Raw genomic sequence first — 16194 nt, forward strand, 5'->3', positions numbered from 1 at the left:
CTGACTCCTCTCTCCATTGGAGATATGTTGAATAGATACCCTACCCTTTCTTCAATCAGACTTGCTAGGTTATACCAGACCTTTATTAGAGAAGAGCAGTACACCCCAAAGGACTCTCCCCCTTACTTGTGGACTATATTCTCTAGCCTTGGCCGAGACATCATAGAAATGATATCTGGTGTACTGAGCTACACCACAGGTGAATTTTTTGATGAAATCATAATATCCTTCATGTCCATCTACTCTCTTGGCCAAACACCAGCCATCATGTTTGACTATGCCAAGTTTATTGCTAACAAAATGCATGACCAATTCATGAGATTAGAAAATGAAAGAGTGTTTAAGTATTCCTCAGTTTTGTATCATTTTCTTGTATTACCAAGCTGATAGATTTCCAATTGCCATCCAAAAGCTGGATACCAGAGGCAACCATAGATCAGTAATCTTCTGGACTTCTTTGATTCACCAATTTGATTCTCAATACTCCTATACAGATTTTATAGACCTCTTTGTTTACCCTATGACAACAATGCTACTAGGAAGCCCTCCACCCAGAATCAGTGCAGAAATTAGGAGGGTCCTACAGTTTTCAAAGTAGTACAAAGTGGGGGATTGGTACTTGTACCAAACCACACTGAAATCTGAATCTAAGGATGTGAATTGCCACCTTACAAATTGCCTAGATACCTCCCCATGAGATTGTTTGCTCTGGAGTACTACAGGAAAATGATCAATTCATATGAGATGCACTTTGTAAAAGCCAAGAAGAAAGCCCAACCTAGGAACTTGGTTGAAACAAATGCTCTGGAGCCCTGGAAGGCTTGGATGGAGACCAATCTAGTGATGGTTGTGATGTCCGACAATGAGGTGGAATCACTGTTTGATGGGTTGAGGTGGTTTGGCCTCTGGAAGCCCCGTATGGTTTTGATTGATGTGTTTTATGAGATCTCACATTCATGCTTGGAATATGGAACAGGGGTGACTCACTAAAGTGAGATTTGGCTCATCCATGTCTACAGTCGAGTGGTTCATGGAAGTCCCATAACTGGTTGGCCTTTGCATCATTGATATGAGGATATTTCTCCTTGTTATTTCATGAGTATTATATTGGTTTATATGTGGATTATATGGTTGTTGTTTCCTTGTTATTTTTGCTGCTATTATGTTGGTTATGGACATGTATTATGACAGTGGATATGTATGGCTCTCATCATGCTTTTACTTTTAAATGAATGAATAATGTATCTATGGCCTAATGGATGAAACTACAACTAATGAGTTGATGCATCAATGCTTCCTAGAAATTCTCAGATGAGTATGAGACCCCCATGCTCAGATTTGTTGTTTAAACCTGTAATTTACATATTTTTGATATGTTTTACGAAATTCCTGTCATGGATAGTAGGGGTCTAGTCAAGTCCTTGTTCAAGTAATTACATATGTATCATCGTTCCATTGTGATATTTCATTTTTGAAGGTGTCCTTGAGTTCTAGGCAGTGACCTAGGCTCTGGGCCTAAAAAAGTGGGTCAATCCCAGAGATGCAGATACATCACTGGGTAAAAAGGCCCCTGGATGCATGCATACCCATGTTGTGGGAGCATTTGGAGCCTCTTGGATGCATGCTTGTCCATATCAAGGGAGCGTCCGGGGGTTTAATGGTCTAAAAATTCAATTGGTCTCAGGGGATGGTTACTTGAGTGGTTGGGATGGCTCTTGGGAGTTTTTTTGTTGATGTGGAAGGTATGTGTGATGTTTTCTATCAGTTCCACTTCCTTAATTGACACATAGGGATTCAAATAATATCATAGTAATTTCTCATCACATGTTTACCCTGGTTGGTCGGTTACTTGGGTAGATGTGGGAGGAGGGTGTTATAATGATGTTTTCCAAGTTTCATTGCTTCAGGGATATGTCTAGGATGTTGATAATGTGATTTATTGGTTTGTATTACAAGTGGAACCAGAATGAGAGTTCCAGCCAGAACTTTAATGCATTTTGCAACAAAAATATCTCATGCTTCAAAACCGAGCAATAAAGCAAGTTAAAGTGTAGTGGAAGCACTTTGGGCCCGATGAAGCTACATGAGAGATGGTTGATTAGATGTGGGCTTTGTATCCTTCCTTATTTGTTGGTTTAGCAGATGTGTTTGGTTTATGTTTTTTGGTTTATATATATAAGAAATATGTTGTAAATATTGCATTGAGTTGTATTATAAAGCTCCAATAAGCAATATGGTGGTCATGATTTTTCAACAGTTTGGTATGTTGTAAATACTACATCGAGTTGTGTTATAAAGCTCCATCGGAAGCATGTTTTTCTGGTTATAAGCGTCATAGAACACCAAGGATAGTTTTCCCCCAAGGGGGAGGGGTTTGTAACAACCCCTCATTGATTTTCCATGTAAATAAAAAATAAGACTAAAGTCATGAAACACGTATTCTAAGTTGAATGGTGGGAATACATTATAATGGGAATCACTTCTGGTTTATTTATGACTATGGAATTGACAAAAACATTGGCAAAGGCAAAGAGGCAATAAATGACATTTAATCATGAAAATAAAGGTAAATAGAAAAAAATGATTTCCAACTCAAAGATTAACCACCTGGGTTGGTTTTCAGACTCCTGAGTGGTCTGTAGTCTCTGAGGGATTCCATTATATGTGCCGACTTGTAGACCCCACTTCCATAACTAGAACTTGGTGGTCGGGTCATATCATAGTGACACTCAGCTCATGTTTACCCTGCAAAGCTTGTAAATGTGGGTAAATGTGGGAGGGGTTGTTACACCTGCGTTGTATCATTAGGAGAATTTAGAGTTCTAAAATTGGCCTCCTAAGGAAAATAATAAAATAATAGTTAAAATAATAAAATTGTATTTATGATTTTTTAAAGGAAAAGAAAGGAAGCTATTTTTTTTGTTGTATTTGCAGCTTATCTCCTTATAGGTTTACTAAAATGTTAAGTGTAGACACCCATTAGATGCAAAATTCAATTTCATAACTACCGAGTACCCCACTTTGCATACTTTTGAGTAGACCTGCATAAAAATAAATAAATAAATAATAAAATAAAATAAAATAAATAAATAAAATTAAAATTAAAAAATAAATATATATATATATATATATGAAAAAGTGTGTTGAACACACTTTTTTTCATGTATTCTCAATTTTTTCGATGTAGGTCTACTCAAAAGTATGTAGAGTGGGGTACTTGTTGGATGTGGAATTGAAATTTCACATGCAACGAGTATCCACACTTGAAATTTGAGTAAAGCTATAAGGAGATAAGCCAAAAGCACAAAAAAAAGTAGGTTTCTTCTTTTCCCTCCAAAATATTTTCCCCTGGGGATGACAACATTATCTAAATCTTATTGGTTCTTTTAAAGTTGATATTTTTAGTACATTTTTTTTTGAAGTCCATTTTTTACCTCAGAAATTCCCTAATGGTATGCCTAAACAATAGGTCTTACAAATTCTATGGGAACACACCTACCTATAGCAAAATTTTAACTTGGACCAAAAAAATCCTTAGGGTGTTCATACACCATTGTGGTTGTCATCAAACGCTGGCCCCTTCACTATCCTCAAAAACCATTGACTCCATCTATGTTCTCTCATCTATAGGACCACTCTCTCGCTAAATCTCTAGCTTTGTTGAATTGTACCTTGACCTGACCTTTCTTGCTACTTGACCTCTCTCTCTATATTCAAGCTAATCCATACCTTGACTTGGCCTTTCAACACCATTTATACTTGTCAGCTCCACATAGTCATTCCTGTTGAAAATAGCAACAAGAAATGCTATAAATAGCATTGCTATAGATATCATTTCAGGTACCAGTGTTGAAAATAGAAACAAGGAATGCAAAAAATAAAAAAATGCTATAGATAGCATTGCTATAGATAGCATTTCAGGATAGATTTCAATTTTAATTAGTCCCTGAATTAAAATTGAGAATTAAAATTCGAATTTAGTCTCACCAGCTGTTTGAAAAATAATTGATTAATTCATCTTAAGTTAATTAGTTGGAGAAAATCAAACATGAAGTTTTTGTGAAGACATGCAACAGTTATCCCTTTGATTGAGGAAGTTATCCCTTAATTAAGGAGATAAGGATGAGTTGTAATTATTTAGCTCAGTAAACTGAGTTATGTCCATTTAAATTGGTTCCAAATAGTTTGTGGAACTAATTGTGAGTTTAGTCAGTTAATGCATGCATGCATGCAACTAGTGTTCTCCAGATAACTGAATATTCTCTCACAAATAACTCATGCATGTCAGTTCAGACAAAGACCCAATTGAGATTAAAGGCAGGGATAGTGTACTATCAGCTGCTAGAATATTCCTATGAGAATATCTCTTGCATGCAAAAGGAATTCACTCCTTCAGGATTGTGCAGTTATTTCAGAGGTTAGTGTTGTATGTGAGGTGAGAATCACACAGGTGGCAGCTGGAGGACCGAAGAGAAACTGCACAAGGAAATAGGAGGCTTGGAGGACTGAAGGAAGGCACATGTGTTGTCTATTTTGTCTATGAGTAGCAGTGAGGGATTGTACTGAGAGCTGGATAGATGTGAGAACTAAAGCTTTGTGTAATCCTGAGATATTTCCACCTTGTATGATAATATAGATAGCGGGGTTTTTAGCTGAGGCTTTCCCCAGAGTATTCTTTTGTGTTTCATGTGTATTGATTCTTCTTCTATGTTATATGTGTTCTATTTGATCTTGCTCAAATCGATTAAGCTTCTGCAAATTTGATTGTAGAAGTAGATTAAGTATTTTGCTTTAGTACACTGCATAATCAGTTTAATCTACAGTTAGAATTTCTACATGGTATCAGAGCTAGCTGATCCATAGAGAAATTTCTACAATTCCAACTCTTCTTCATCACCATGCATCACTTTCAACCTTTCCTGATAAACCATCATTTTGTTATGAAACCTCTTGGTAGGATAAAAAAAATAAGAGAAGTCGTGGTGTCTAAAGATATCTTTGCTTGGGATACCAATGACCATGAGGACAAATTGACCTACCATCTTTCTACCTTTAAATAGGTTGTATTTCCACATATCATGGGTTCTCATAAACCTGGAGCTGGAAAACTATTGGTAACTTGACTGAGTCAAGTTTACCCAAACCACCCTAACAACAAGGAAGAGTAAAACGCATAACACTTTCATGTAATTTACTCTCATTACATAATGTCTAAACACATTCATACATGTCCATATTATATTTTTTTCTCATTATTTATTTATATTTCTAAGGTTACTTTTTGTTGGAACTACTAAGAGAATCCAAGTATATGATTTATGTTGATAAATAAAGTATTTGAATAAAGAAATTTTGTACTTTGGCATTTTCATATTATATTTTTTTCCGAGTATTTATTTATACTTATGTGGTTACCTATGGTTGTAACTACTAAAAGAATCCAAGCATATGATCTATTTTGATAAGTGAGGTGTTTGAATAAAGAAATTTGTACTTTGTCATTTCCTAATGATATATACTTTGTACTTTTTCATTTTGTAGCATCTCAACAATTCAATGGAAATTCACAGTTCATTGTATCATGCATAAACAAATTGAATCAAATCGATTGAGTCAATACCAATACCTAAGTGTAGAATCATGACCCAAAACTTTGCAATGCAATTTGTGCTATGGAATGCACATATATGAATAGTGGAGGGATACAATCAAACTTATTCATCCACATTTATAAACTTATAACGATGACAATAATGAGAAGTGTGGTGAGACCCCATTACAAACTTAACAACTTTCGTTATAATGCTAAAGAATTTGTAAGGAACAAGAAGACATTGTTAATGTCACCATTACCAACATTGATATGAATTACCATTAATTGGACTCTTTATTTTCATTGAACATGTTCTAATGGTAATCTTTGTTAATTAGAGCACTAATTTTATTCATAGCCATAATGGTAGTGTTGATGGTTATGATGTGTTTAATAGCTAAAACCATGTCATTATTTTGTTTACAAAGTGATGTCTTTGCCATTAGACTTGTTCTTTTCCTTTTTCTTGGTGACAAGGAAAAGTAAAACTTATACCACTTTCATGTAGCATACTCCTATAACACAATGTCTAAACCCATTCGTACACATCCATATTATAATTTTTTCCCATTATTTATTTATATTTTTTAGGTTACTTTGGATTGGAACTACTTAGATAATCCAAGCATATGATTGTTATGAAACCAGCTCAAGAGAAAGATAGAAAAGATAGATCAACGCCTTAGAATTCAGCCTCTTCGAGGGGGCAACCTCCTTTACATTACATAAATGAACAATTATTGGATGATTCAAATGACAAAACCTCCTTTCTATATATAAGAGTCTAAGGAGTCACAATATAACCTAGCCGACCTAACAATAATAATATAAAGCCACAAAAATAACAATAGAGGGATTCTATGGGGCACAGTAATAATAATATGGGGATAATAGGGGCACAACAATATTAATAAGGGGTACAACTACAATAGTAATGGGGTAATCACTAGTATTATAGGGACCCAACATTCCCATCTCCTTCAAAAAAGTGTTGTCCTCAACACTTGAGAAGTTCTGGATGCTTCTGTATAAAATTCTCATCCTCCCATGTGGAATGTTCAGCGGATAAGTTCTTCCACTTGATAAGATACTTCGAAATTGATCGATTTTGTAGCTGTCGAGTTCTTGTTTCTGTGACTGCTTCCGGTTCCAATATAATTTTTCCTTCCTCATCAAGTTCTGGAAATATTGTTTGAAATGGGAGCTTGTCGCCTATAACCTTCTTTAAACATGAAACATGGAAAACTGGGTGCAATCAAGAAGCTGCAGGAAGCTCCAATTTGTATGCCATAGTACCAATCTTTTGCAACACCTTGTATGGACCATAATACTTTGGTGATAATTTATTATCCTTCTTAGCTTGCTTGAGGGACATTTGCTTATATGGTTGTAGCCGTAGGAATACCCAATCACCTACATCAGAACTTCTTTCGCTACGATGTTGATCTGCCTGTTGTTTCATTCTATTCTGTGCCAACACGAGGTTACCCTTTAAGAGTTGGAGGACTTGTTGTTGATGTTCAATGTGATGTTCCACTGCTTGAACCTTAGAATTTTCTCTTAAATATGATGTGATGGATGGTGGCTGATACCCATAAAGTGCCATAAATGGGGTCATTTTTGTTGCTGTACGGAAGGAAGTGTTATACCACCATTCAGCCAGAGGCAACCATTTGACCCATTGTGTCTGTTTATCAGATACAAAGCAACGAAGATATCCTTCCAAACATTTGTTTACTATCTCAGTTTGCCCATCAAATTGAGGATGATAAGATGAGCTATGAGCTAACTGAGTACCAAGACAAGAAAATAATTCTGTCCAAAAATTTCCAGTGAAAATGGGATCTCTGTCACTTACAATAATCTTTGCGTTTCCATGTAGCTTTTGAATTGTTTCCATAAATGCAGTAGAAACTGTGCTGGCTTTAAATGGATGTGATAATGCACAAAAGTGTGCATACTTGGTAAGTCTGTCAACTACCACCATGATGACACTCTTTCCCTCAGACTTGGGTAAACCTGTGATAAAATCCATTGAAACCTCCTCCCAACATTGGCTTGGAATGGATAAAGGTTGTAATAGACCCGGTCTCTTAATTGTTTCAACTTTATTTTGTTGGCAAACCAAACATTTCGCCACAAACTTTTGAATATCTGATTTAAGGCCATCCCAAAAAAATTCCTTCTTAACCTTGTGGTAAGTTTTCAAAAATCCTGAGTGCCCTCCTAAGGGAGAAGTGTGCAATTCCATAAGAATCTTTTGTTTTAGCTGGGAATTCTTAAAGAGGTATAAGCGATCTTTGTACCATAACGAATCATTTTTCCAGCTAAATGTATCAGACATACTGGAATCTTGTTGTAACTTTCGAATAAGTGCCCACACTTCTTCGTCATTCTTCCATTCCTCCCTTGCTTCATTTATCCAATCTGGTTGGATAATAGAAATGGCGCACAACAATGCTTCCACATCCTCATCCTTTCTTGAGAATGCATCTGCCACCACATTTTGCTTCCCTTTTTTGTAGATGATTTCAAGGACATGAAAGGGTGTCTACTTGATCCCTTGTTCTTGTGGGACCCCCTACATCGGGGAAACAAGGCGCTCCATCCATCAGAGGATTAGCGAACATGCAGCTGACCTAAGACATGGGAGAACCAAGGCTTCAGCGCTAGCAGAGCATGTGGATAAGACCAAGCATCACGTTTGTATTGAGGAGGCTAAGGTTGTTGCCAAGGTTGCCCAGTTCCATCATCGGAAACTCAGGGAAGCTATTGAGATCGAAAGAAGGCCTAACAATCTCAATAGAGATGACGACTGGAAGATCAGTAGATGTTGGATCCCTGCCCTTTCATCTTAGTCTCCCCCCCCCCCTCTTTCATCTTTTTCGCTTTCGTCGTTCCCCTGGAGCCTTCCTATCTCCTAGGGTTTATCCTTTTTGGCTCTGGACTCTTTCCAGTCCTTCTCCTGTTTATTTTGTGTCGCTCCTTTTTCCCTGATTGATATTGGTATCTATTATCATAACTAATATTTATTTACTTATTTTTATTATTATTATTATTTATTTATTTATCTTATATTATTTATATATATATATATATATATATATATTAATTATTTATTATTTATCTATTAACGAATATATATTATTATTATTATTATTATTTATTTGCTTATTTTTATTGTTGAGTCGCTCCCTTTTCCCTAATTATTATTGTTATTTATAGTCATAACAAATATTTATTTACTTATTTTTATTATTTATTTATTTATTTTATTAGTTCTTCGTAACTAATTTTTATATATATTATTATTTTTTTACATATATTTTATTATATAGTTTAATTTATTTATTTATTTATCTATTAATGAATACATATTATTATTATTATTATCTATTTTATTATTTTTCGTAACTAATTTTTATATATTGTTATTATTGGTAATTTATTTATTTATTAACGAATATATATTAGTATTATTATCATTTTTATTTTCTTATTATTATTTACTTTATTATTTCTTTCATAACTAATTTATATATATTATTTTTATTTTTATTTTATATATATTTTTATCTATTTATTTATTTATCTAACGAATATATATTATTATTATTTATTTATTCGCTGATTTGTATTATTATTTATTTTATTTAATTACATTTACCTTATTTATAAATAAGTTAGGTCTTCAATTTAACTAATTCCCATTTAATAAAAAAAATTAATTATTAAATTATACATTTTAACTAATTATTAACGTAAACCCCGTCTAAAATTATTTCATTTATATAATTATATATTTATATATAGGTATGGTCATTAACTATCTTCCTTTAAATAATCAATTTGACTTTTTGATTGTCCCTAAGTCAAAGCTAGCCGTTAATCTAGATAGCTGTTGGAGGCCCTGCTCAGACTATTTAACACGCAAAGTTGGATCTGTTTCTTCAACTTGTCCTGACGATGAGCCACACTTGCTGGCTCGAAACGCGTCGACAAAGGTCTTTCTATATGTGATTTACGCCGAAGCTCTTTTTATAACTGTTATGGATCACAGAAGTCTCAATTCAACGATTTCAAAGTCATAACCCAACATCTTTGTGACCCACTTTTGTTGCTCTTCAGAGGATAATCTTTGTTCTAAAAAGTATTCAAGGCTATCATGATCCGTTTTTACCTTGAAGTGTCTTCCCATTAGGTAGGGTCGCCATTTCTTAAGTGCATGGAGTATTGCCAACATTTCCTTCTCATAAATAGCTTTGTGTAAAAACTTTCCCTTGATTGGACGACTTTCAAAAGCAATGGGTTTTTCATCTTGCATTAAAACAGCACCAATTCCATTTCCTGAAGCATCACATTCCACAATAAAGGTTTTTGTGAAGTCCGGTGTAGCTAAGACCGGTGCTTGGCACATTGCCTCTTTAAGATGTTCGAATGTCTTTGTTGCTTCTGGAGTCCATGAAAATGCATCTTTCTTCAATAATGTTGTTAGAGGTGCTGCTATTCTCCCATAATTCTTAACAAACTTGCGATAATACCCTGTCAACCCGAGAAATCCTCGCAGATGCTTTATGGATGTGGGAATTTTCCATTCCTTGATGGCTTTAATTTTGCTAGGGTCTACCTTAACTCCTTCATGAGATACAATATGACCCAGATATTCCACCTCTTGTACTCCAAAGAAACATTTTGATCTTTTTGCATATAAGTGTTTCTCATCCAATAGTTGTAGCACCCTGTCAACATGTTCAACATGATCCTTCCAAGACTTGTTGTAGAATAGTATATCATCAAAAAATACTAACACAAATTTTCTAAGGAATGGTTTGAAAATTGAATTCATCAAACCTTGAAATGTTGAAGGTGCATTGGTAAGGCCAAAAGGCATGACCAAAAATTCATAATGACCCTCATGAGTTCTAACTGCTGTTTTCGGAATGTCTTCACTCTTCATTCTGATTTGATGATATCCTGAACGAAGATCCAACTTGGTGAAGTAAATTGATCCATGCAATTCATCCAATAATTCATCAATGACAGGAATGGGAAACTTATCTTTAATAGTGAGCTTGTTGAGCTCCCTATAATCCGGACACATGCGCCATGATCCATCCTTCTTGTGCACCAATACGATTGGAGCAGAGAAAGAACTTTGATTTATGTTGATAAATGAGGTATTTGGATAAAGAAATTTTGTACTTTTTCATTTTCTAATGATTCAATTTGTAGAACCTCAACAATTCAATGGAAATTAGCAGTTCATTGTATTATGGATAAACAAATTGAATCAAAACGATTGAGTCAATACCAACATCTGAGTGTAGAATCATGCCCAAAACAATGTAATGCAATTTGTGCTAAGGAATTCACAGATATGAATAGTGGAGGCATACAATCAAACTTATTCATCCACATTTAAAAACTTGTAATGATGACAACGATGAGAAGCATGGTGAAAGCCAATTATAGACTTCAAAACTTGTATTATAATGCTCAAATATTTGTAAGGAATAAGAACACTTCATTAATGTCAACATTGCCAACATTGATATGAATTATCATTAACTAGACTCTTTATTGCCATTGTCGTTCTAAAGCTAATCTTTGTCAATTAGAGTGTTGATTTTAGTCATAGTCATGATGGTAATGTGAATGGTTATGTTGAGTTCAATATATAAAACCATGTTGTTCTTTTGTTTACAAAGTGATGTCTTTGCCATTAGAGTTGTTATATTCCTTTTCTTGGTGACAAGGAAGAGTAAAACTTATACCACTTTCATGTAGCTTACTCCTATAACACAATGTCTAATCACATTCGTACACGTCAATATTACAATTTTTTTCCTTTTTTTTTTAGGTTACTTTGGTTTGGAACTACTAAGAGAATCCAAGCATGTGATTTATGTTGACAAATGAGGTATTTGAATAAAGGAATTTGTACATCGTCATTTTCTAATGATTTATACTTTGTCATTTTGTAGCACCTCAACAATTCAATGGAAATTAGCAGTTCATCGTATTATGCAAAAACAAATTGAATCAAATTTATTGAGTCAATACCAACATCTGATTGTAGAATCATAACCCAAAACTTTGTAATGTAGTTTGTGCTAGGGCATGCACATATAGATAAATAGTGGAGGGATATATTCAAACTTATTCATCCATATTTAAAAACTTTAATGATGACATTGATGAGAAGCATGGTGGAAACCCATTATAGACTTAACAACTTTCACTATAATGCTCAAGCATTTGTAAAGAACAAGAACACTTTGTTAATGTCACCATTACCAACATTGATATGAATTACCATTAATTGGACTTGTCATTGTTATTCCAATGCTAATCTCTGTTAATTAGAGTGTTGATTTTAATCATAGTCATAATGGTAGTGTAAATGGTTATGATGATTTCAATATAGATAAAACCATGTTGCTCTTTTGTTTACAAAGTGATGTCTTTGCTATTAAAGTTGTTCTTTTCCTTTTTCTTGGTGACCATGAAGAATAAAACTTATACCACTTACATGTAGCTTACTCTTATAACATAATGTGTTTAACACATTAGTACACATCCATATTACAAAAATTTCCCCCTATTTTTTTATATTTCTAAGGTTATTTTCAATTGGAACTATGAAGAGAATCCAATCATATGTTGATAGATGAGGCATTTGAATAAATAAATTGTGTAAGTCTTGTCATTTTCTAAGAATTAATTATTTAATAGTTAATTTAATAAAAATCATTGCTTTAATTAAAATGAATGAAAATTAGTTATGCTTATTACCTAGTTGTAAATGTGGATTTGTGAATAAATTCTTGAAAAAAAACTGTTATAGTGTTTGTAATTAAAGTGAAGAAGAAGTTGGCAAATTCAATTGACATATAATTGTCATTTATTTATAAGAAACTTTATTGTACATGGCTGAAAAAAAGAGCTTACCCTTTTAATTTTAATATATTTGAGAAAGTATGTGATAACCATATTCATACACACAAATATATTAAATTGAATTTTGCATTTTTAAAATATAAATATTCACATTTTTAAAATAAAATTTTTAATTTTTAGATTTAAACCTAACACATTTATTCAAATGTATCTATATATATATATATATTAAAAAAAACTTAAAATATTAAATTTAAATACATAAAAATAAAAAATAAAAAATTGTTAATTTTGTGAAGTAATTTAATTAGTGATTGAAGTAATATGAGGCTTGTTAAAATAATATGAGTTTTAGAAAATGAGAAACCCAAAGTTCAAAGTTTAATTGTTACCCTGAATAATGTCCAGATATTTTTTCTCAGATTAAGATAACAAGATATTTATATAATGTCCAGATATTTTTTCTCAGATTAAGATAACAAGATATTTATATTTGATGAATTTAAATTTAATTTTTAAAATACAAGAAAATAAAATTTATAATTTTTATATGTAAATAATGAGTCATTAATTCCAATTTAATAAAATGATTATTATAAAGTTATAAAATTGAGTGCATTTTATCACTCATATAATCCACCTTTGTTGCTTTATTGGAGGCATAATCAAAAGTTTGTGACAGTGACTTGTCTTTTAAATCTTCAAGGTTTCTGTTCTTTTGATTTAAATCCAAGGGTTATGGATGCATTGAATCTTCCTTTTTAATGAAATGACTTGGTACTGCTTGACTTTAATAGAATTTGTCTGGATGCAAATACAGCTTCTTTTTCCAGAACATGTACTCCTAGACTTTAACAGAATGTCTTTACCTGATACTTGACAGAATTAATGGAAATTTCATAAATTCCTCACATCACAAGAATCGATCGATGTCGACTTTTATTAGTTCTTATTGTTGTAATTGATCTCTGCAATTTTATTGACCTCAAGATGTTCCCGAGGTTTATCCAGTGGACAGTTTGTTGATTCGATTCATCGGCTCTTAGATATGGACAGATTTGATTGTGAAATATCAGACATTTTTAAATGACCAGAAACAAAAACAGTTAAGGCAGAACAGAGTCTTAATAAATAAATAATTATGACACTAAAACTGACAAACAAAATGAACATGAAACTGATCTGAACTAGTTCACCCTTTCCTGCACAGAGGAAGAGGCGATCCGCAGAGACAGTCGTTCTGAGCAAATGCAGCAGCAGGAAAAATATTCAGTGGTTTCCCTTGAGGAATTTCACCACACAAATGATTATATCTGAAATTTACATGCTGCAATTTTTTCAAACCCAACATCTCTGCAGGGAGCCCTCCACTGAAACCATTTCTTGACAAATCCAACCATGTCAGTTCAGATAACTGGCCTAAGCTCTGGGGTAACTTGCCGTCTAAATGATTTTTGGATATGTCCAGATGCTTCACAGAGGTAAGCATCGAGATGGAAGCCGGAATGCTCCCGGTGAGCATATTATTGGACAGATCCATCCATTTCACCCTTCTTTCTCCGTCAAGTTCTGGAATGCTGCCGGAGATCAAATTGTTGGACAAATCCAAGAAATCAAGACATCCGCCGGGGGAAGAACAGGCACCAGAGATATCGTACAAGATGTTTTTAATGGATCCGTAAAGCTGATTTGAGTGCAGATCAACCGTGCCGATCAATTCCGGAAACGAAGCCTCTGAGAGATTCGATTTCAAATAGTTGTTGGACAGAAAGATTTTTTCTAGCTGAGACATGTTCTTGAAAATATCCCCTATTTCTCCGGTTAGGTTATTATCAGAGAAATCGATAGAAGAATACATGGAGGTCGCCGTAGGTTTCCAGTCGCTCAGACGCCCGCTGATACCGCAGCCCGCCAAATGCACGTCGGACATTTCTTTGCGCGTAATCCAGTCGGGAATGCGCCCAAGATTCAGCTTGTTATAGGAAAGGTCGAGGCTCAGGAGAGCCGAGGCATTTGCCAGAGAAGGCGGGAGGGGATCAGAGAATAGGTTTCTTGAAAGATTCAGGTACCAAAGCTTTGAGATGTTAGAGAGAGCTTCGGGAATCGTACCTTGGAGGAAATTGTCGTTCAGTGATAAACTGCTGAGGGAACTTAAACGTCCAAGCGATGAAGGAACTGGGCCAGTTAGCTGGTTTCTTGCCAGGGAAAGCTCTAAGACACTGGAAAGATTTCCCAGTGCCGCCGGTATGGCGCCCGTTAAAGCATTGGTTGACAGGTCAAGAAATGTTATATTTCTGAACGAGCCTAAGAATGCCGGGACGGGACCGGAAAGAAGATTATCACTCAAATCCAAGAACAGCAAGCTGCCGAGATTCTTTATCGACGGCGGAATGGTGCCTGACAAGCGATTTTTGGCGAGATTGAGCTGTATTAAGCGCTGCAGATTGCCCATGGAATCGGGAATTCGGCCGCTGAGACGGTTGCCGTTGAGGGAAAGCGTCTCGAGCAGCGATAATTTTCCGATGGACGGAGGAATTAGGCCGGAGAGCTTATTGTTCTCGAGATAAAGCTGCTTGAGATGTGAAAGATTTCCGATCGTGGCGGGAATCGATCCCTCGATCTCCTTGAATCCATTGATTACCAGGACTTGGAGGAAAGCGAGGTTTCCCAGGGAAGGAGACAGAGTTCCACGCATGTACATAGTGTCGTTACTCGATTCGTGGTTCTGTAACTCCAGCTTCACGACGCGCCCGTTCTGGAAATCGCATTCTACGCCTTCCCAGCCAGCGCAGCAATGGTTACCGCTCCATGAATTAAAGATCTCGGATTTGTCTTCGACGATGTGAAATTTAAAGCTCACCAGGGCCGCCAGATCTGCTTCCACGCACTTTCCATCCATTTCGACATCTTCGTCTGCAGAGTAAACACAACTGATAAAGAACAATAATACGATACAGGATCCATACCGGACCTTCATTCTCAGACTTTGAAATAAACAAAAGACTTTGGCTTTAGCTTTCGGGGCTCAAGAACGGCTTCGAGAATTGCTGAGGCTCAGCTTTAACTGTCTGAACTGAACCGAAGACTGTATATATAGAATAATGGAAAATGGAATGAAGATGACAGGCACATGCTCTGGGTTCTGGGTGTTAATCCAGAGGCTGCGTTCTGTCAGAGATGTTTGTCAGTGGAGGGACAACAATTGCATTGAAATTGATGATGAACGTGCAACCGTTCTTCGAACAGAGGCGGGCCCTTCCCCCATCTTATCTGATATAATTGATCGAGGCTTCTGAAAGTTTTTCAAATTTTGAGTCAGTTTGTGATTTGAAAAACTTGACCGCTCAAACAAAAGTCGGTGTTAATTGTATTCACGTTTTGGCCATGGATTGGGCTGCTCATCAATTCGCATTCATAGATTACATCCTTCATCCTTACAAGCTAGCCGTTCATGGCGCAACGGTCTCAGGCTCAGCAGTTTGATACTGTACCAAAGGAATCTGACCAAACGAGAATTCACCAATTTTGGTGGTTTTACACGGGATGAAATTTAAACCTAGATTTTGTTATCTACATAATTGTTGAAAATTTTTAATTAATTTTTTCCAAATTTCATAAAATTTCTATATATATATATATATATATATTCATAATTAGCTTATAGTTTTCCCATCCATTTGTATCTTTCAAACTGCCCATCC

The 16194-nt window shown here is 34.9% G+C and overlaps 1 protein-coding gene across 1 annotated transcript; it reads right to left on the reverse strand.

Annotated features, from left to right (window-relative positions):
* Positions 1-13599: 13599 nt before the first annotated feature.
* On the reverse strand, positions 13600-15509 carry LOC149150798 (uncharacterized). The gene has a single exon (XM_089439692.1). The coding sequence runs from the start codon at positions 15468-15470 to the stop codon at positions 13686-13688; it is 1785 nt and encodes a 594-aa protein (XP_089295818.1). The 5' UTR covers positions 15471-15509; the 3' UTR covers positions 13600-13685.
* Positions 15510-16194: the final 685 nt, after the last annotated feature.

Source organism: Pinus tabuliformis, chromosome 9 (assembly GCF_031772625.1).
Source record: "Pinus tabuliformis cultivar Carrire ecotype Pingquan chromosome 9, CPIR1, whole genome shotgun sequence".
In the NCBI taxonomy this organism is placed as follows: Eukaryota; Viridiplantae; Streptophyta; class Pinopsida; order Pinales; family Pinaceae; genus Pinus; species Pinus tabuliformis.

Bases quoted from the DNA above. Each gene is read 5' to 3' on its own strand.
- LOC149150798 (XM_089439692.1), bottom strand. From the start codon at position 15,470: ATGAAGGTCCGGTATGGATCCTGTATCGTATTATTGTTCTTTATCAGT.